Here is a 19,393-nt window from a genome sequence, read left to right on the forward strand (position 1 = left end):
CGAGCCAGACGGCAATCGCACGAAACTGACGGTAGTACTGAATGAGCTCGGTCTCCGTACAAATGTCATTATCCACTTGATTGACGACAATCCGTTCGAGATCACGAATGGTGTAGCGCTGCCCCTTGCTCGCACCGGGGTACTGATCTAAGATATTCTGCTTGAAAACGGGATAGTCGCGACTCTCGTAGCCAGTGAGCGTGATCCAGAAACGCTTCGTCGGGAGATTGACGTATCATACTAGACACTTGCACTTGTCAGCATTTGTTAAGCCGTAAGTAGTTGCGAGATCTTCAAACAGCTCAAAGAACTCTGAATTCGGACGTCTCGCCATTGAACAACGGCGCTTTGCTTGAGTTGGGACCAGGCATGGCGCCTATGCCTTGAAGCGCATGCGACATCACGGCGGTTGGCTGGGGTGCGGCTGGTAGTGTAGCGTTGGTGAAGATGGTGGGTCTTAGTTGAAAGGAGGGTTGAGGGTGCGGCTGCGGCTGCGGCTGCGGAAGGCTGAAGAGTGGTAACGAGGGTGTCTTTGTTTGTGAGATGGTAGTGGTGATGGACGTTGGGGAGCTGGGTTTGCTGACGATGGGCGCGAATGGGTTATCTTCGTCGCTGGATTCCTGATTATCGAGTCGGGGACGGATTGGGGTAGGTATCGTACTGCTGGCGGCAACTGGATTCGACGGTGTTATTGGGATATATGGTAGTGGATGGGAAACGGATGGGGCGGTGAGGGAGCAGCTCTTGTTTCTGGTGACAGCCAGTGTGGGCAAGTCTTCTGCTAGAGACTTCTGCGGGAGTCCTCCGTATTGAAGCGGAATGGTGATAGTCGGGAGTGAGGTGATGATGGTATGGAGTTGGACAGAGATCTAATCACCCCCTCGTGGTGGGCTCCAATGTGTAAGTTAGCTACGATGTGCGTAGCTAGAGGCGATGCGAGTGCAAAGGGGGTAGATAGACCGCTGAAGGAATGATAATGATTAGTGTTAGCTTCAAATGACGGATGACGGATGCGAGAGATATCGTGAATCGGTAAACGAGAGTGACCGCGTTATAGCAATGATAAGAGAAGGTAATGAGACGGGTTCTTCGGGGCGTTCTTCTGGGGGATCTACTGTTCTATTCTGCTGCTTATTAGGAATGTACATGGGCTACTTATACTGTAGGATGAGGAAGGGTCGTCCTAGAATAGTTAAAGGCAAGGGCTCGGTGTACGGTCGGTGAAAGCAGTAGCTGAAGGGAGTGGCGTTTGTATTTGATAGTGTAGCGAGAGAATGATATAAGAGTTGTTGACAAGGTGAAGACGGCGGTATTACGAATGGAGGAACAGTAACGACAGGAAGGGTTTAGCGAGCGATAGGAATTGAAAGGATAGGTACTAATAAAAGGGGTCGGGTATTGTGCTTGACAAACGGTCCAGGCGTTGACGTGGTGGTTGCGGTGAGAGGAGTATCGGCATGTTCCGGCGATAAACGTTTGGTAATTCTTACAATCAGGATCCTAGGACCATAGGACAACCCCCTGTTGCATGGTGTGCCCTCCTTCTCCTGGTGGTTTACCCCCTGTGAATTTTTTTCCTGTAGGACCGGACCTACATTGAAGTAGGGGGTCTATTTCTATATATATTTGGAGTATGTCTGTCATATAGCTAGCCCTGGACACACACAGGATCCATCTACAGGAACAAAAACATAAAATATTGTATGTTTGGCATTTTTGATGTTTTTTAGTATATTACACTTGCACACATGGTCCACCCTGCTCATTTATAATCAGTAGTACATGCATACATGTGTTCTACACTAAATACCAGCTAGATATATGGCAAAACATGAGATCTGATGTAGAGGGGGTATTTCTACTGATCAGAAGCCTACATGGTAATCAAGCCTGTGATAAGTAATCAGAGACCTGTGATACCCCCAATATATATCCCTTATGATGTCCCTAAAGGCTTAGAAAGATCCATGAAGGATTGATGTAATGACAGGCAAAATGACATATGTGTGAAAAGTGACAATTGATATCTTTTTGCACGAAGTGTCATTTATATATGATAAATGTCAAAGATTTCATTTAAAATATGTAGGATAGATTGTAAACTACCTAAGGAACCTATACTACCTACTGCCCTGAGGGTAAAGGGTGGAGGGAAGGGATGTAGTGTAAACATGAGTTGACCCAGCATTAAAGTCTGACTACTGCTCAACTGACCATTTTCGATGTTTTGGGTTTGTGAAGTTTCCCACACTTAATTTCTTATCTATTTCACTTCCTCAGCACTCAATCATTGTTGGATTGTTCTATACATTTATATATATGATGCTGTATATGTTCCAAATGTACTCCAGGTTTCTGATCATTAATATTTGATGTTTTGAAGGCATGGGCCCCTTATCAGTAGAAATAGCAAGCATATACACTAGCTCACAGCTCCAGCCTATTGTGAGCCGATCTTGGTCATAAAAAAGCAAGTATATATGCTATGCTCATTATATATGAACAGGTTGTATCATAGATGCAATGGTAAGATACTGAAACACATCAAAAATGCGATTTTCTATGTTTTTGTTCCTGTAGCAGGATCCTATGTGTGTCCTGGGCCAGCTATATGATAGACCTACCTCAAATATACATAGAAATAGACCCCCCACCTCAATTGAGGTCCGGTCCTTCAGGAAAAAAAATCACAGGGGGTAAACCACTAGGAGAAGGGGGGCACACCATGCAACAGGGGATTATCCTATGGTCCTAGGCTCCTGATACATTGTTCATATTACTGAATAGGTGCTGGGAATCATTTTTACAAGTCTATCCATCTACAAGTAATTAAATGGGAACATATTTTGTGTTTTTCTGTATATGTGTTATATTTATTGATGTAGGACACTTCAGAGGGTCAAATAAAGTTGGGAATATCTTCATATATACTCATAATCATGTTCTGAATACCCTAGGACACTTCCTTGTCAAAGGGGCGAAAGTGCGAAAATGTTTTATATCCTACATCATTTTGAAAGGGTCCTGGAGGAGGAGCAAGTACACAAATAGACAAAAAAAGCGGTCTATTATATTATATTATACATATATAAACCAAACTACTACTTATATATGAAAGGGGAGCAATTGTGGTGTGGTGGTGAAGCTGCAGTGATATGGGGAGGGTGTGGGAACAATTGATATTGTGGAGATTCCCAAAATGGGCGATGTTTTTGGTGTTGTGGGGGCGAACATGTGATGTGTGGGAATAATGTGGGAAGACCTGACATGAGGAGGTGACCAAAATGGGATATGTTTTGTGAATAATAAATATATCCTGGAATGACAAACAGCTGAGTTTCAAAAATGCGAAAAATGCGGCTGTGTATGCAACAGATGGGATCCACCATGGGATACATCCAATGGATAATGGATAATCTTACTGGATGATGTATTCTAGTTTTAGGCTTATAGTCCAGTTTGGATGTATCAATATAGCATTATGGACTCATTACAAATGCTTACAATCACTATAATCATGGCATAGGCAGTTACTTTCACGAGACACCTCATTGCTCTTTGATTGTAACTAATCTCACGACACACAGGAATAAATCTGGTACCAATTGCCAACCTTCGAAAAAATTGCGTCCATTGTAAGTGCTTTATAATTCCTATATACATTGGACATCCGTAGTCGTTGGCAATAGTAATCTATAGCAATATATTCATGCTCCCATCGCCCGTAGTCAAAATGTATACAACAAATAAATTCACGGTCAACAATAGCTATTACACCGCAGAGAACGCGACCCTACAATGCCATGCTATTCATCACCCTCCTCACTGCCGCCTGAGCCTTCATCACAAGTTGCCATTACACTTGTTCTCAATACCACCACTTAGCACTCGATGTCAGAGGATACCTGCGTGAAAGAAGCACATTAAGACAGATCACAATCCAATCCAGTAAATGCTCGTACCCGTTCAAGCAAATGAGTAGGGCCACCAGTTGAGTGTTGTTGAGGTCTTCAAAACGGTCCCGAAGGCATGATCATGAATCATGTGGCCATGGCCCATGGTATTGAGTCAAGAGAAATCAAATCTACAAATACAATAGTGAGGATCATGAGCTAAAGAAAGCAGCAGTGACTTCGAGACTTACCAGTATAGTAGTATATGTGACTGGTGGAAGTTGGGAAACAATTAATAGCAAACACTGAACTACAAGCATTACACGGGGAGTCAACCAATGACTCGGAATACATGTTAAGCGCTGAGACACCACGAGCGCAAAAGGTACATGGAGCATCCACAGGCAGATGGGGCAAATTCCCTTCAAATAATGCAGACAAGCATCTGAATACAAAGAAAAGTAGCGAGGTCAGCTTGAGGTGAGAGAGAAAAACGATGGAATCAACTGGAAGTTTTTTTTCCACATGAACAACAAATCAAGAGAGGACCAGTGAGTCCGACCCCTAGGCTTGCCATAAATCATGCACCAGCGCTTAGTCAATGAGAGCAAGTAAACAACAAGGTTGGAAGATTATAAGGAGATTGTCGATGCTAACCGCCACGACAGGTAGTCTGCAATCATTTGACAATCAACACAATTGATTGTAGCTAGACGTAAAGTGACGACAACTTATCACATAGAGGTCAATATTGTAATCGTTCACAATCTTGTAGGGAATTTGCTGATGTATTGAAGAAACGCATTGTGTGTGAGGATGTGATATGTGATCAAATAAAGCTGAAGGGGACAGTAGCAAGATGACTTGCTTTTATGTGCTGAATATTGTTCTTCATGGCGATGTGGAAAGAATCTATCCACCTGAAATTCCCTTTCGAACAAACAATATCTGCAATGCCAGCAGATTGCCACCTAAAATCTACAGTACCTTGTGAAGCAAGGTCAATGCCAGCTCAAATCCGCTGTCAGGGATCACATCCACTAGCATCTTCCTGCGAAAAATTCACTGTCGGGCCACCTATGTTTCTCACATTACTAACTTCATGACGCGGTGGACACGAATTGGCACCGTGGGATCATCAGGAAAATCTCCGATTCCATTCCCGAGCTTTTCTTTATTAATATATCATCGAGTAAGTGTAAGGAGATAAAGGACGTGCTGGAATTGCTGCATTGTATTTGATTCCTTTCTTCGTCTTCAGTATTCATGCTTGTATGTTGTAGATAGATAAGGCAGCCCTTACCCCCTCCCTGATGTACGGGAGCATCCAGGTGTTGATACTACAGGAAGAACATCTGCCAACTTGAAGACGGATCCGTTACTAACTCGAAGACGACTCGTACCGCTAGCTCGAGGACAACTCATTCGCTTTCCACTTAGCAGTGACTAGAACCATCCAAAATAGAGACACATTAGCAAAACCGTCTGAATGCAAAGAAACAACCATCACGTACCCCATGTGTGTCAGTCCAAGGGACATTGCTGTTTCGATGCATCCATGCCTAACCATTCGAGCAAGCAGTGCATGTGGAAGACGTGACTGCATTCGCCCCAGACTGTATTGTGTTGTGGGGTAAGATGGGAATGTGGGTGTGGATGTAGGGTTGTTAGTGTTACTCTCGAAGGAAAGTAACATAATGTAAGGGAAACAGGAAGAACAAAGAATACAACATAAGGTAGGAAAAGCAAAGTACAAAAAAAAAAAAAAACAAGAAGCGAAAGAGAACGAAACCAAAAAAACTCACTCAACGGACAGTCAGTCCCCGGGATCTTACACCATGCACAACACCCCTCAAACGAGATGTGACAGATCCCACAGATGTTGCCTTCGTCATCTTCGTCATGATTGGCGTTGCCTGTATTCCAGAGCCATTGGACTATGTAGATAAAGTATCTGAAGAGCATTTTAGTTGTTATTTTGTTTGGTGCGTGTGTGCGTGGTTGGGCGCGTATTTTGAGGACTCAGGAGAACTGCACCATATATGAATGTCTTTTGTTTGGCATTATTAGGATTCAAAGCTCTTGCCTTATATGGATGTATAAGTATCTTGCCGAAAGTAGTCGTAATTGTGCACCGTTGAAAAACTCTTAGCTCTCACAGCAGCACGAAAGCTGTGGAAGCAGTTACTTCTCAAACACAAACCCTGAGCTATATTCCACACCTGCAATGCTGTATAAAGTCATTGTGAAGGGGAAGAGACCCTTGCAGGCAGCGTCTCATGTTATCACGTCTACCGCGAACAGCTCTTCTGCCCTCTTCTCGCGAGTCTTTGTGAAGCGTAGAATCAGTTTATCAGGAACTGTGCGCTCATTTAGGCGGGGTGCATTGAGAAGATCGTTTTCAACTAGAACCAATATTCCTCCAGAGACGACGCCCCCACCACCACCGCTATTGCCAAGCGCCCATAGCGTCCCGCTCTACAGTATGCCTTTTCGTGGATAAGAAAACATACACCCATCTGACCTCGCGCAATTTAGGACGTCTTATACTGGCGTGGACAGAAACACCCACAAAGTGGTACCCACTTCCCTTGGCCGTCGGAGCCCTTCTTCTCGTTGTTATCCAATACCGCAAGAAAGTTGCGCGCGCAGAGAAGGAGGTTCACGTCGATGATGAAGGTAATGAAATCATCAAGCTCAAAGGGCCATGGCATGTGCGTGTCACTCATTAGTTACTGAATCGCATTTGTTCACCTGGTAATCGTGCAGGTTCACGTAATAGGTGCACTTCCTCTCCGAAACATGTCGCGCGTCTGGGGCTACATGAACTCGCTCGAGCTACCGGTTTGGATACGGCCTTATGGTTTCCGGTTCTATGCATACGTTTTTGGCTGCAACCTTGAGGAAATCGACCCCGATGATCTGGCGCAATATACCAGCTTGGGCCAGTTTTTCTACCGAAAGCTCAAACCAGGTGTTAGGCCTATAGACAACGCTATTCTCGTAAGAATTTATCGCTATTCGAGGACTTCTGTCTTGACTATTCTTCCAGGTCAGCCCTGCTGACGGCACCGTTTTGCATCTCGGAACTATAGACAACCTTCGAGTGGAGCAAGTTAAGGGAATCACCTACTCTTTGGACGCTCTCCTCGGTGTGGAACGTTTGGAACCAGGGAGTCCGACCTCGACAGTAATCGAATTCCCCAACCGAGAGATGTCTCATGTGACTGACCAAGAATTTGCTAATGTGAATGGCATCGAGTATAGTTTAGACCAACTCTTGGGTGCATCCACGCCTTCCACTCCGGGTACCGTGACACCTCCAATCCCCATAACTCAGTCCGCCTCCTCTGAGGCAAAACCTTCATCCGTGCCGAAGAAATTCGGCGAGCAGATCGACGCGTCTGTAGAGCAACCAGGGTCCCTCCAAGAAACTATCGCGCACGATGCCTCCGTCGCTCGCGAAATAGGCCTTAGACCTTCGATTGAGCGGAAGAGAAGCACGTCGGGCACAAGCGTCAAAGAAGGCAATGCTCTTTACTTCACTGTCATTTACCTCGCTCCAGGCGATTATCATCGGTTCCACAGCCCGACTGCTTGGGTAGTGGAGAAAAGGCGCCACTTCGTTGGTAAGTCCTCCTGTACATGCTTCACATACTGTTGATGACACTCGGCCTCAAGGTGAACTCTTCTCCGTTTCCCCATACATGGCAAAGCGGCTGCGAAACCTCTTCGTCCTGAATGAAAGAGTCGCGCTTCTCGGTCGATGGAAATTCGGTTTCTTTGGTATGATACCCGTTGGTGCCACGAACGTGGGCAGCATCAAGATCAATTTCGACACCGTATGTGTTATTTCATTGGTTTAGAAACCCAGTTGAACCCGATATCACACTTACAGGCCCTTCGTACTAACCTCCGAGGTAGACCCCCTCCTCCTGGAACGTACAACGAGGCCGTCTACTCAGCGGCCTCGCCTATCCTCAATGGTCAACCGTTGACTTCCGGTGAAGAGATGGGCGGATTCTGCTTGGGAAGTACCATTGTGTTGGTATTTGAAGCCCCGAAGTCGTTCGAGTTTACCGTTAAAGCTGGACAAAAAGTCAAAGTGGGAAATCGCATTGGCGATGTGCCCAGCGTTTCGACGACAGTCCGCAAAGAGAAGACCGACTAGATATACGGTCAACGATCTACATTGACGCATCTTATGATAATGAATTTTCATTATACCCTCACATATGTCACTCCTTCATAGAAATAACGATAGCATTGCAACAATGTCTGCGTGTGATTATAACCCAAATACAAGTCCATATTATACCCATACAACAAGATAGTTCTACATTCAAAAGCACGAAAGATACAGTAGCTACCAAGATCCTATACTGGGGCTGAGTTTACTTGTCAATGCAAGAGAAGCAATCAGTTGATAAGTCGACATACCCGAACGTCTCTGTGCCCGTTAGCTGGCGTACTGGCGTACCCAAACCATCGGCAGTTGTATTGAATACCTTGATGGTAGACAGATCAGCAGCCTTGATCTGACAGTTCGAAGAAGAGCCTACCGTGTTGCCCCACCAATGTTGCAAGCTCTTCCCAATCTGGTGAAAAATGCTTCAACGTTCATCAGCAACTGTGGCAACCCTGTTACTTACCGACCCATTTGTCGGATATTGCAACCTGTCCAGCTCGGTGAATGACAGTCGGGATTGTGGCCAGCTGGGGACTCACACAAAATATATGAAGATAACAGAAATAGCTAGTCCAGCATCCAGTGCCGCCGACAAAACATCTGTGTAACTCTCGTCATTTGGCACGGATAGTGCTGTCACTGCACTTACAATTGTATTTCGTCCACCATGAAAAATTGCGCCTGAAAACTACGTCAGAAAACTCTGCAGATGTGTTTCAAATGGGAAACAAACCTTCGTATGACGTACTGGAAGATGAATCCGACCAGCCTGTGGTACATCAGTAAGTCAATCCATCATACGATAACTACTGCACACGTACGCCCCCGGTACATAGTTCAGCGCAGACGCTGGGGGGATCTTGTAGGTGCCGTTAAATATTAGCGGGCTAAGATGTATGATGTCACGCTGTCCGCGGGAATAATATCATGGACTTACAAACTAGTCAAGACGTTAATCAGTCAGCCACGGTGATTGAGATGATTACTCACTTCACGTATCGTACGAAACTGTTTGGATACCGCTTCATCGCCAGCCAACCCATGATAGGGGATATGGCTCCGATAATGAAGAAGACCAACACGGCTGAAAGTGGGTCTATAAATTTCTCACTGTTGGGCTAGTACTGGGGACATACAGCTGCAAGAGGGCATTCAATACCACGGGGATCAAAGGTAGAGCAGCAACTTACTGATACAGTTGCCCGGGACCAAACAAACGTTGTGGGCCGACCACACCTGTTCGTCAGAGTAAATCCATCTTTCCCGCAAGGTACCAATATAATGAACGCACCCCAGATGATGGACGCAGTGCCAAATACCTCCGTATAAGGACAGGTGAAACTACGCGATGTTGAACAGAGATAAATACCATACTGAATATTCGAACATACCCGTCTTTTTGAGTGGGAGAGCACATGTCTCTGCACGAAACTCAGCCTCATGAAACAGTCACCAACATTAGTGCTTACGGTATGGTAGAGAACATCCACGACTGAACGCCCAATTGCGAGGTTCCAGCGACCACCGTAGCCACGATTTGGCACCAGAACATTTTTCGAGGGGGGATTTTCATGTAGTGACCAAGTTTGAAGTCAGACGTAAATGTCAAGGCCTGAGTCATGGACTACGGAGAGTCAGTATACCAAGAGACAAGAGGATTCGCCACGCACAATATAGCCGAAGGTCTTGAATAGCATCACTGCTACCGGTTTGCCAGGTAGCATATATCTGGGTAGCAAGCGGTCAGATAGATTGATCCGACGGACCAGTGTAGACTTACCCGATGATCAGCTCTGTGATTACGCTACCATATATTTGAGTTATGACAAGAATTCAACCATCATCATGTGACGCACTTCAACCCAATTTGCTGATTGGTTATCGCCTGTATCATACCGCATGGAATCACATAGGTGAATGCTAAAGGGCGTATGTATGTTATCACAACGAACAATCACGCAGACGCCTTAACGACTCACCGATCAAGAGCGCTATCACAAACGCCCAAACTGGCATCTCTGTGGGCCAAATCTCGATGCTGATGACACCCAACGCAAACATGAGAGTGAATAGGGACAAGTACCACCTGGGGTAAGGAATTACATCGAGTTATGATCGCTTTGATGACAAGAGAATTTCGTGACACACCATTCAGGAACCTGCGGGTAACGACTCATAAGGCGAGCATGGATATCTGCCTGTTCCCCAAGTGACCGTCGCGCTTGATACCAAATTTGCTTCCGGAAATGAATAAAACAATGAACGATAGTCGCTGAGACATTTCTGTCAATCTGAGTTATAGCTGTAGTGCGTATTTCCGTACCAGTAATTGAGGCGAACGAGAGACTAATAAAATGGCTGTCTCAACAAAAGACAAATACTAATCAATTAGTGAGCTTACCCATAAGCCATCATGAACGCCGCTCTGTTAGAGGAATGGGTATATCACCATAGCTGAGAGTGTGGTCACTTACGGAACGAATATTGGACTGTACTCCGTGTACGCTGTCGCGTTGAAAGAGCCCGCTGGAGTCAATATCCGGGTGACGTTGTACGTTTTCTGTCTGTTGTCGAAGGAAAACCTTGCCGATATACTTAAAACAGTTGAGCTGACGTCATGCGGGAAGAAACAGAGAATGAGACGAACGGCATATACAGAGAATACCAGGTATTTGTGAACTGCGAAGGAGTCAATTCGTAAGTTGTGCAATCTTTGTTGATCACTGACGTATAATACAGGTGTTACTATCCCTAGGATAATAGGTCGATAGGTCAGTTACCAGTGTAAAGAAATATATCAGACTCACAATAGAAAACTACAAAGCCAGCCATGATGTTCGCCGTCGCCCACCCTGATGGTGATCGCAATTAGATGAACATTGAAGGGAAATCAGGAGACTCACAAGGCATGGCTAGTGGTGACCCATCATATCTGCACATTCAAGCTTAGAACTGCAATAAAGCAGGAACGATCAAGTACATACGCAATTTGGGCCCAGTCAAATGTTATCACGGACATTCCCTGATTCACGATTCTATAGTCATGATTGAGGGCTAAGTAAAAACCTACATACCATACCGTGGACGTAGCTGATTTTGTCAACGTGTGGTACATGAATTCTTTAGCGAACACAAGGACGCACCCAAAGAGCTGTGAGACGACTAGGGCTTTGTGTCAAGGGTAGATCATGGGTTCGGTGTTTCGATACTCACCAGGATCGTTAGGCCAAATCCATGTTACCCAAGAAAACCACGAAAGGGCCTGGACTGCAAAGAAATTGAAAAAAAAAACAAGATCGCTGTAGGGGGTATGCCTTACATAGGTAACCAGGGAAAAAGTCTGGTCCATCAAGAAGTTAATTTAGACAAGAATAGGAGGAACCGAGGAAAATCCATACACCACAAGAATGCGCCTGTGAAAACATAAACGAAGAAGCGTTCTCGACTTATACCGCCTAATCGTCCGATACCTGCATACTGCTCGGAGTGGAGGGTGTTGAAGAGTGCGCAGCTGACGAGAGTTGCGGGCCAGATCATGCTTGGAGGCGAGACAAGAAAGCGTCGCGTGATTCCCCCGGTGGAGAAGCCAATAAGTTGTGTCGACATTACCAAAAACCATTGATCTGACGAGGAACCGTACATGAGCATGCGTTCAACCTTGATGAGGTTGTGGAGAACGAACAACTAAAATTGTATTTCTGATTATAGAAAACTCTTTGCACCGCGATGACATCTGTCTAATTTTGGTGCTTTGAATGCATGTTTTACGAAACGTCGGGAATATACTCACTGCATAGGCGGATGAAGCGCCCACCGAAGCCATGATCTATTGGGGCAGGTGGGGATAAAACGAAGCTAATAAGGCTTCGAAGAAACGACCCACCGTTATTAGTACATGTTCCTTGATGGTGAAGGGGCCTGGGTTTAGCGAAATACCCAAGATTTTTTTTCGGGGAAGATAAGCAGCACAGAGTCGGCCTATCGGAAACGAGAGTAGCTGAGCGACTATAGCAGAAATGGGGACGCTGGGATAGCGGAAGAAGAAAAACTGGTTGACACCAGGCATGACAACTGCCCAGGCCATACCTAAAACCCAAGTACGAAGCGTCGTTACATGTATGGACGGATCGTCTGTGTTTGCGACAGCAGATCGGACCTCTGGATAGGGCGACTCCTCGTCGTCAAGTTCTGCATCACTGCGTGAAGGGTCGAGGTTCGGGTCGTCAAAGTCCGCACTATGGATGGAGCTCTGTGTGGTAAGATGTATCACTCCATGTATAACTCCATAATGCACTGAAAGATAGACGCACAGTGAATGCAGAAGCTGAGAGCTCCGTTCAAGTTGATAAATACGGAATATATTATCACAAAACGAACTCACTCGAGCTAAATGGTCGCTCATGCTCGTCCGAGTCAACCTGCTTATCCTCAGTGACCTCACTCTCGAGGTCGGTAGACTCGGAGTTCTTGAGCTCCGAGTCAAGCCGTGTTAAAGGGAAGGCTGCAGATTCAGAAATGAACTCTGTGGGCATAGTCTCAGATGCGGAGGAGTCGGGGAAGAGCAATCGGTTGATGCAGGAGAGTTTTCGCACTGAGTGTAATTATGGAATTCATCGACAGCAGTACAGGATCCTTTATTGGTGTTACCTATGTAACTCGGCTGCAGATCGAAGGCGAAGAGATTGATTCTTCCCACAAGTAATGCTACCAGTACCACATCATGGGCACTTAAGTACTTGTCAAGTTGTCCATCGGTACAACCCGACAACGTACTCAATGCAATTGTCAGTGAATCGATCATCATATGAGCGATGATTGGATAAAGCTATCGCCAGAAAACTGCCAGTACGGTATCCAGATTCCATACTAAGTATCATACTACAGTACCTGTCCACGTTCACAGATTGCCAGCTTGAAGAGTTCATACCCCAAGTCGCATATCTATCATTCCAGGGCTATATGGTTGGTTAATAACCAAGTTTTTGAGTGTGCGATCATATAGCTCAGATGTCAATTTCGTACGGCGTAGACTCGCATTTGAAGTTTGTGCCAGTACCACGAACGTCGGAAATAATTTCTTTAGCCTATATCCCGGACTCCCACAAAGTAAAGGAGTAAATGTCCATGCAGTCCGAGACTACGCCGGATCCCACATTAGATCATTCAATGGTACCTGCAAACCCTTCGCAAGTGCCCCTGCTACCCAAAATGAAATCCCACATTTATACATAGGCGGTCCGTCTAGTTTGTCGACAGCAGTCGTGCGATGTAGAGCACGCATAGACGTAAGCTCAGTGATCTTGGGAATGTATGTTAGACAGGATTGACATGGGACCAGCGCCTGCACTCACTGCAGCGTAAATGTGTACTCGCCCCAATTCCATGTCAGTGTATTCCCCTGGAAGTTCGAAACGAGTGTCGTGAGGCCGGCTCTCGACATCATTCTCCTCCAGAAGAGCGCCAAGAATTGCGAGAAGCCTATCCAGTGGGAATACTACAGGGCCAAGTAGTCTTTGTGATACCTTTCATCTGCCTTTCAATTACGTACTGTGTGAAGTAAACATAGGGTTACCTTTGCGACGGTTGTCTGCGCCCCAGCCTTCTTTGGTGACACAGATCTCCGACGCCGCTTTTTCTGCTTATCTGCGCCGCGACCAAACATTCGCACGTCACTTTTGGCAGGATTTGTCGAGGCCAGGAACGCCGCGAGCAAGATGAACTTGGACATGCGTGGTAGATGGTCAACGATGATGCTCCCTTCTGTGTTTGCTTGAGAATGTGCCTCCTCAGATACTTGCATGTCAGGGTCGTTGGCTACTGCCCAGTCCGTAGCGTTGGTCAAGCGCGGATAGAGGGCATCAAGTGCCGCCGTCAAAGAAGGAGTGAAGAACTTTAGCAATCTCATGCGGCCGTCGGAAGCAGGGAGTATCAGTTCATTGGAAGTTCCGTCTGAGTCTGGGTCCTCGTCCTCATTAGGTGCGCTTTGCTCCTGCAAGACAGGTTTAACAAACCCTGGCCATCGTGCAGCTGCAATGTACTGCAGTTCCTGGATATCGGTTGTGTAGAGAGAGCAAACATTGTAGACGTGTTCCACATATTGTTCGTACAGCGGCAATAGTGACGGATGGTACGACCTATCTTGCGTGCCTGAGCGTGACTGCACTGTGGACGCTGAACAGAAGGCTGAAAGAAGGCTGCCAAGCGTGTCTGAAGACACGCCAATGACCCTGAGATACTAATAATATACACATGATTGGCTACTTGCCTTGTTTGCTTGGAGAGTCGATATCGATGAAGTAGGGATCAGGGGATGCGCCAAGCGGTGGCTTGATATCCTCCCATCGCACAGAGGACAGCAAAATGGTTGTTATCCTCACCTGTGACTGTAACCACGTATTATCAGTCAAAGTTCTCTTGATGTGTAAAATGACGGCTTGGTAAAGGTGAAACCATAGTCCAGGCCACTCACCAATTCTGCCAGACGTGTGAGAGGAACAACAAGGTCCGGAAGGTTGTCCTTCAGCCTTTCGGCTCTCTCGATGAGGAGCACCATTGTCGGTTCCTCATCAACAGCTCTACCCTTCCCTTTACCCTTCCCCTCCCAGGATTGGTTACGGAGGTTACGGAGTCCATGTAAGAAACTATCAATGCTGTCGTTATACCTTTTCCCATCCTCACCAGGCCAGTTTTGACACCCATTTTCCCAGGAGACTTCCCATCTTGCGAGTGCATTGAGTGCGGTATCGTACAACAACCGCGATGTGAAGCATGCCGCCGCATTTATGTGCGCAAAACGTGTAGGAGACCAGTCTGAACTGTTGCGATAGAACTGATCGAGCACCGAGGCTGTGATACGCGGGCTGTGGCGGTCGGTAATGTACAAGAACGGGAGGACGAAGGATGATGTGATACTCGTGATATGCGTTATGAACTTTTCATGACCAGGGAAGTGTTCAAAGAACTGGGATAGGGGGTTGGTTTCATCCAAGGTCATTGCAATACAATAAACACTGGGAGACGTGTCACGCGCGGCGTCAGTGCAACTTCAAGCTTCATGCATCATGGTTGTTTGATGTTGTTGAATTCAGATGCTGCTGACTAATGACATGGTTCAATGGATGCGACTACCAAGTCAACTGGTCATTTCCTTGATGCCGCGATGAATGCTTAGTCTGTCCTACACTATCCCTGCTTCAAAGAGCTTCAACAGTGCGGGTGAAACATTGAGGCCAATCAAATTCACGTATAAATCAAGTACAAATTAATTTAAACTAATTTTCACACTACTTCCGCCGCCTTCTCGGAAGCAGCAAACTCAATGACGCCTTGCTCTGGCCTGGCTATTTGTTCATTGTCAGTTCCCTCTGTTGTGTCCGAAATAGTCCCTGAGAATGCCATAGCCGTAGGTATTCCAGCAACTTGGGTCGACCACTGGCGCGTAACCGCCCGCCCCCGTGCAACACGAATGATGATGAACAATTGGGCAATGCCCTAGTTCAACACAGAAACAATCACTAACATCAGAGACGTAGGTGACTCGGGCAGTGTTTTTTGTGCTTACCTGGATTTTTCCAATAGACAGGAAGCATAAAGTGGTGAGACCGTTAGCATGCATAGCAAAGGCAATTATGAAGACAATGGCGACGATTGTGTATAACGCTGCGGACTCGATGACCATGAGGGCGATGGTATCATATGTGCTGGAATCATATTGGGCCATGACCTCCCTCATACGCCCCCGCATGACGAACAAACGATTCGTCACGAGAATGGTATAAAGCAGGGTGAGCCCTACTTCGATGCACAGGTAGGCAAGCTCGAAGATGATGTTGTAAAATACAATACCGGTGTTCGCCTCGGTGAGGACGATGATAGAAAACACTGCTCAAGATGTCAGTGACTACTGTCACTTGGTAAATGATGGACTGCACCTATCATAACGATATAGAGTGTGATCATCGGGATCATCACCCATCTTGCCCAATTCCATATCACAAAACAGCGGTGAAGCTAAGTCAAGCATCAGGCTTGTAGTAGACCATCTAGCGAATTATTCGGCTCACAAGTAGAACTTGCATAAACCACTCCTGAATGTGACCACTAGACGAGGCGTCAATATTAGAGGTCCGGAGGTGGACGGGCAAGTGCACTTACGTTGCAAGAGCCAGAACGTTGATACGATAACTCATGTAGTTCTCTATTAGCGCGAGTGGACCACCAGGCGCATCACGGAGGTCTATCCAGATCATCTCCGTATATTTTGCGTTCACAGCAAAGCTTATCGTCCCCAATACGAACGTGATGAAGACGTAGAAAAGAAGCACGCGACGATGTTCTGCGATTTTCCCCCCGTGTCGAGGTCGTTGCATGAGAGCAATGAAGGCTTGCATTGTAAGGATGAAGAACATGCCTATTGCGGCACACAAGTCAAGAAGTTCCGGATTGTGATATGACGACCGAAAACCCACCGTATAATACACCCAATACTGTCATTCCATCAAGGCGATATCTTTCCATCGACAGATTTGTCTGTGGGGTGTATGATGACATGACCCCGAATTACTAGGTCACCGACCAGGTGAGGGAGGTCGGGAAGACACTGAGACGAAGGACTTGGCCGAATCGCCCTATCCACTGGCAAGTGGTGGAGACGGCCGAGTGGAGAGTTAGAGACGAGCGGACTCGGAGAAGAAAAGAAGTGGTTATATGGGAACATCAGAATAGAGTTTCCGCTAGGAAGACAGAAAAACCGGCGGCCACACGCATGAGGTTAACATTGGGGATGTCACTCACACAGACATAATAATTTGACATGTGGTACTCGGTGGGACTGAGCTAAAAGCCGAAGCGCCAAACTTTTTTAAGCCTGCTTAATTCTGAATGTCGTCGTCATGTTTGTGCTATCCACTTTCAGGATAAGTGTTGATGGCACATAGGGGGACAACCGAGGCGTACCATACGATGCTTTCGCACGACCAGAAGTTTGACCACGTGTTCAATTTCGACAAGGTCACCGATGGGACTGAGCAGAATATCCAGCCACGTTCAAGTTAGAGTCGAAGCTTCAAATGATGCCATTACCGAATGGCGTTTCTCCTCCCCTGCCCTTCGATTGAAATGTGCCGATTTCTTACCTATAGCTACTTTGAGAGCCGAGCCAGTTAATTGTCATGGTGTGTTCATCTGGCACACAACGGTGGGTGTCGATGTTGGAAATGCCTTGATTCTGTAAGCCTGGTGGCTTACGTACACATGACATATGGTTCATTGCATCGTAGACACCTCTTTCTCTTAGCTTGTACCTTACCGTCGTCGTCTCGCAATCCAGAACGTGGTTCTGTTTTGTTTCGTGTTTCTTCAGTGTTTCTCGTCGTTGGCCACGACTTGTTTCCAGATTCGCAGGAATTCAGGTGCCGCCGAATTGGTATAAGTAGTCTCAAGTTGTTCTGCTGCATCGTCCTTCTATTTGCTTCCTTGGGGTGGGTTAGGTCAGATGTCGAGCTCTACAAGTATCGGCTGGTCATACCTTGCCGTCGAGTCGCTGATTCCTACCGCCGAATGCCTGCATATGTAAAGTCCGAATTACTAATAAATCATGATGATATTCAATGCAAGAGATACGAGCAACAAAAACATGGGGATTAAATATGAGAATGTCCAAAGCAGGCAGTGCAAGCCACGGAAATGGATGATGTAGATATAAACAAGGCGTTTCCATGGACGAGGTCACTCGGTTCTCTGTACATCGACTCCAGCGACTGGCAAGGACGTGGTGTCGCACTTGAAAGCTGGAACACGCCTCGCTGGAGTTGTGAGGGAGTATCGTATGCCCAATGACGTGGGCCGTTTTGATTAGTGTCGTCAGTCGTGAGTGTCGTGAAGTGGCGTTCCTCTGATGGCGTTGTGGGCGTCTTTCGTGTTCTCAGGCGTGAGTGTATGGAGTGGTCTCCTTCAGATAGTGTCATGGTCTCTTGAGAGTCGTGAAATGGTCATCTTCTGATGCGTCGTGGCGTTTTTTCGTGTTCCCAGTTCTGAATGCCATACTGGGATAGCGTCAGTCGTGGCGTCTTGAGAGTCGTGATAATGTCGTGGCATCTTGTTCTCTTCGGCTCTCGTGGCCTGTGAACTTCGTGGCTCTTGGTGCTGAGGTTGAACGTGGGCAGACGTAAAACGGTGATTCGTAAAAATGAGTCAGGACGTGCGTTGCCAGGGTAATGAAGATGTGGTGGTGGTGGCTGGGATTGCCGCTGCGACCGCATGCGTTCGCTGGCGAAGTGGTGCAAGGCAGGCCTTGATGCGTGAACCAGGCTCCGGAACTGAAACAATGTCCACTCTGGGAGGAAGCAGTGATCCCGGCGACGTTGGGCGGTGTCCGGTCAGCACCGAGCTGAGCCCTACCTCTGCCACGTTAGCAACCCAGGTGTCAACGGGGGCTGTGTGGTCGACGCGAATCCTTTCACAAATGTGCATGAGGTGACGTACTAGTTGTACTGAAGTCAACAAACAATAGGAACGTAACGACAAAATGACTGACCAAGCTTGTTGGCGTGGCGCCCGTGGCGAGAACGCGCAATGCTGTCACGGGCAGTAGTCAGTCGGGAAGCTCGAGGTTTGCGCTATAAAGAATGATGAGTGCTGTAGTCTAGCGATGAGCAAGTACATACCTTTTGCTGTCTGGCGGACCTGAGTTTGTTTGAGAGGAACTTCTGACCACTTCGGAGGGAGTGGGTGGCCTCCAGCTTCTGAGCCAATGCGTCAGCAGGGTTTGTGGATCCAGGAAGAGACAGGTCGGTATCAAGGTTAGTGTTTGTAGATGAGGGTCCATAGTCGATGTCGATAGCTGTCGTTGTCGCGGGTAGGATGTCGAAGTCACCGTGGTGTTCGTGTTTGTCGGGCGTAGTGCATGCTGGTTCGTGGTTACAGGTCGAGGCGATGATCGGCAAATCGAGAGACATTGGAAATACAGGTGACGAGGATGTGTAGAATGGGAAAAAATGGGAGTAGGGTGTCGATGTCGTGTTCGTGCTTGTCGAGCATAGGGTGTACTTGTATCTCGTGGAAAGTCCCTTTGACCGCGTCACCAGGCAACTCGATGGCTTTGGTGTGTTCAGCTTCGTCAGAGAGGAAATCGTTGTCATGGACCACGAGAGTAGCATCGGAGGCGAAGGAAGGCAAATCGAGGTGTTGATACAGGTGACGAGAATGGATGGAGTGGTACAAATAGGGGTAGTGTGTCGACGTTGTGTTCGTCTTGAGCGTGCGTAGGGTGTGCGGTAGCATATTCCTATAGCGAACAAAATGTTAGCCGACG

At 46.8% G+C, this 19,393-nt stretch overlaps 5 protein-coding genes across 5 annotated transcripts; 1 reads left to right on the forward strand and 4 right to left on the reverse strand.

Annotated features, from left to right (window-relative positions):
* Positions 1–5,417: 5,417 nt before the first annotated feature.
* Positions 5,418–5,858, reverse strand: EDB91DRAFT_1280016 (anaphase-promoting complex subunit Apc11; the record flags this gene model as incomplete). The annotated part of the gene is made up of 2 exons (XM_041324714.1): positions 5,418–5,509; positions 5,699–5,858. 2 exons carry the CDS (start codon positions 5,856–5,858, stop codon positions 5,418–5,420), a joined length of 252 nt encoding a protein of 83 aa, XP_041177803.1.
* Positions 5,859–6,026: 168 nt separating this feature from the next.
* Positions 6,027–8,168, forward strand: EDB91DRAFT_1129655 (phosphatidylserine decarboxylase-domain-containing protein). Its single transcript, XM_041318582.1, has 6 exons — positions 6,027–6,376; positions 6,432–6,607; positions 6,663–6,896; positions 6,946–7,522; positions 7,575–7,735; positions 7,792–8,168. The coding sequence occupies exons 1-6, from the start codon at positions 6,121–6,123 to the stop codon at positions 8,062–8,064; spliced, it is 1,677 nt and encodes a 558-aa protein (XP_041177804.1). The 5' UTR covers positions 6,027–6,120; the 3' UTR covers positions 8,065–8,168.
* Positions 8,169–8,287: 119 nt separating this feature from the next.
* EDB91DRAFT_1052341 (OPT oligopeptide transporter protein-domain-containing protein) lies at positions 8,288–15,076 on the reverse strand (the record flags this gene model as incomplete). The annotated part of the gene is made up of 38 exons (XM_041313671.1): positions 8,288–8,401; positions 8,456–8,482; positions 8,534–8,570; positions 8,622–8,682; positions 8,732–8,763; positions 8,816–8,851; positions 8,904–8,989; positions 9,087–9,192; positions 9,273–9,318; positions 9,374–9,423; positions 9,474–9,503; positions 9,552–9,694; positions 9,753–9,857; positions 9,935–10,002; positions 10,062–10,168; positions 10,231–10,354; positions 10,406–10,428; positions 10,484–10,507; positions 10,557–10,676; positions 10,730–10,761; positions 10,811–10,833; positions 10,890–10,934; positions 10,986–11,014; positions 11,067–11,104; positions 11,157–11,172; positions 11,226–11,244; positions 11,296–11,349; positions 11,402–11,422; positions 11,481–11,705; positions 11,765–11,819; positions 11,873–11,908; positions 11,966–12,317; positions 12,451–12,617; positions 13,256–13,381; positions 13,434–13,604; positions 13,631–14,309; positions 14,344–14,465; positions 14,552–15,076. The coding sequence occupies 38 exons, from the start codon at positions 15,074–15,076 to the stop codon at positions 8,288–8,290; spliced, it is 4,074 nt and encodes a 1,357-aa protein (XP_041177805.1).
* Positions 15,077–15,360: 284 nt separating this feature from the next.
* Positions 15,361–16,490, reverse strand: EDB91DRAFT_1052372 (uncharacterized protein; the record flags this gene model as incomplete). The annotated part of the gene is made up of 5 exons (XM_041313675.1): positions 15,361–15,573; positions 15,644–15,963; positions 16,014–16,092; positions 16,146–16,182; positions 16,237–16,490. 5 exons carry the CDS (start codon positions 16,488–16,490, stop codon positions 15,361–15,363), a joined length of 903 nt encoding a protein of 300 aa, XP_041177806.1.
* Positions 16,491–17,788: 1,298 nt separating this feature from the next.
* EDB91DRAFT_1129694 (uncharacterized protein) lies at positions 17,789–19,332 on the reverse strand (the record flags this gene model as incomplete). The annotated part of the gene is made up of 4 exons (XM_041318583.1): positions 17,789–18,563; positions 18,617–18,698; positions 18,747–18,988; positions 19,047–19,332. Coding segments are annotated over 4 exons (900 nt in total), but the record flags the coding sequence as incomplete, so codon positions are not given.
* Between the last annotated feature and the right edge of the window lie 61 nt (positions 19,333–19,393).

Source organism: Suillus paluster (genome assembly GCF_016628075.1).
Source record: "Suillus paluster strain FC165 chromosome Unknown EDB91scaffold_22, whole genome shotgun sequence".
NCBI classification, from domain to species: Eukaryota; Fungi; Basidiomycota; class Agaricomycetes; order Boletales; family Suillaceae; genus Suillus; species Suillus paluster.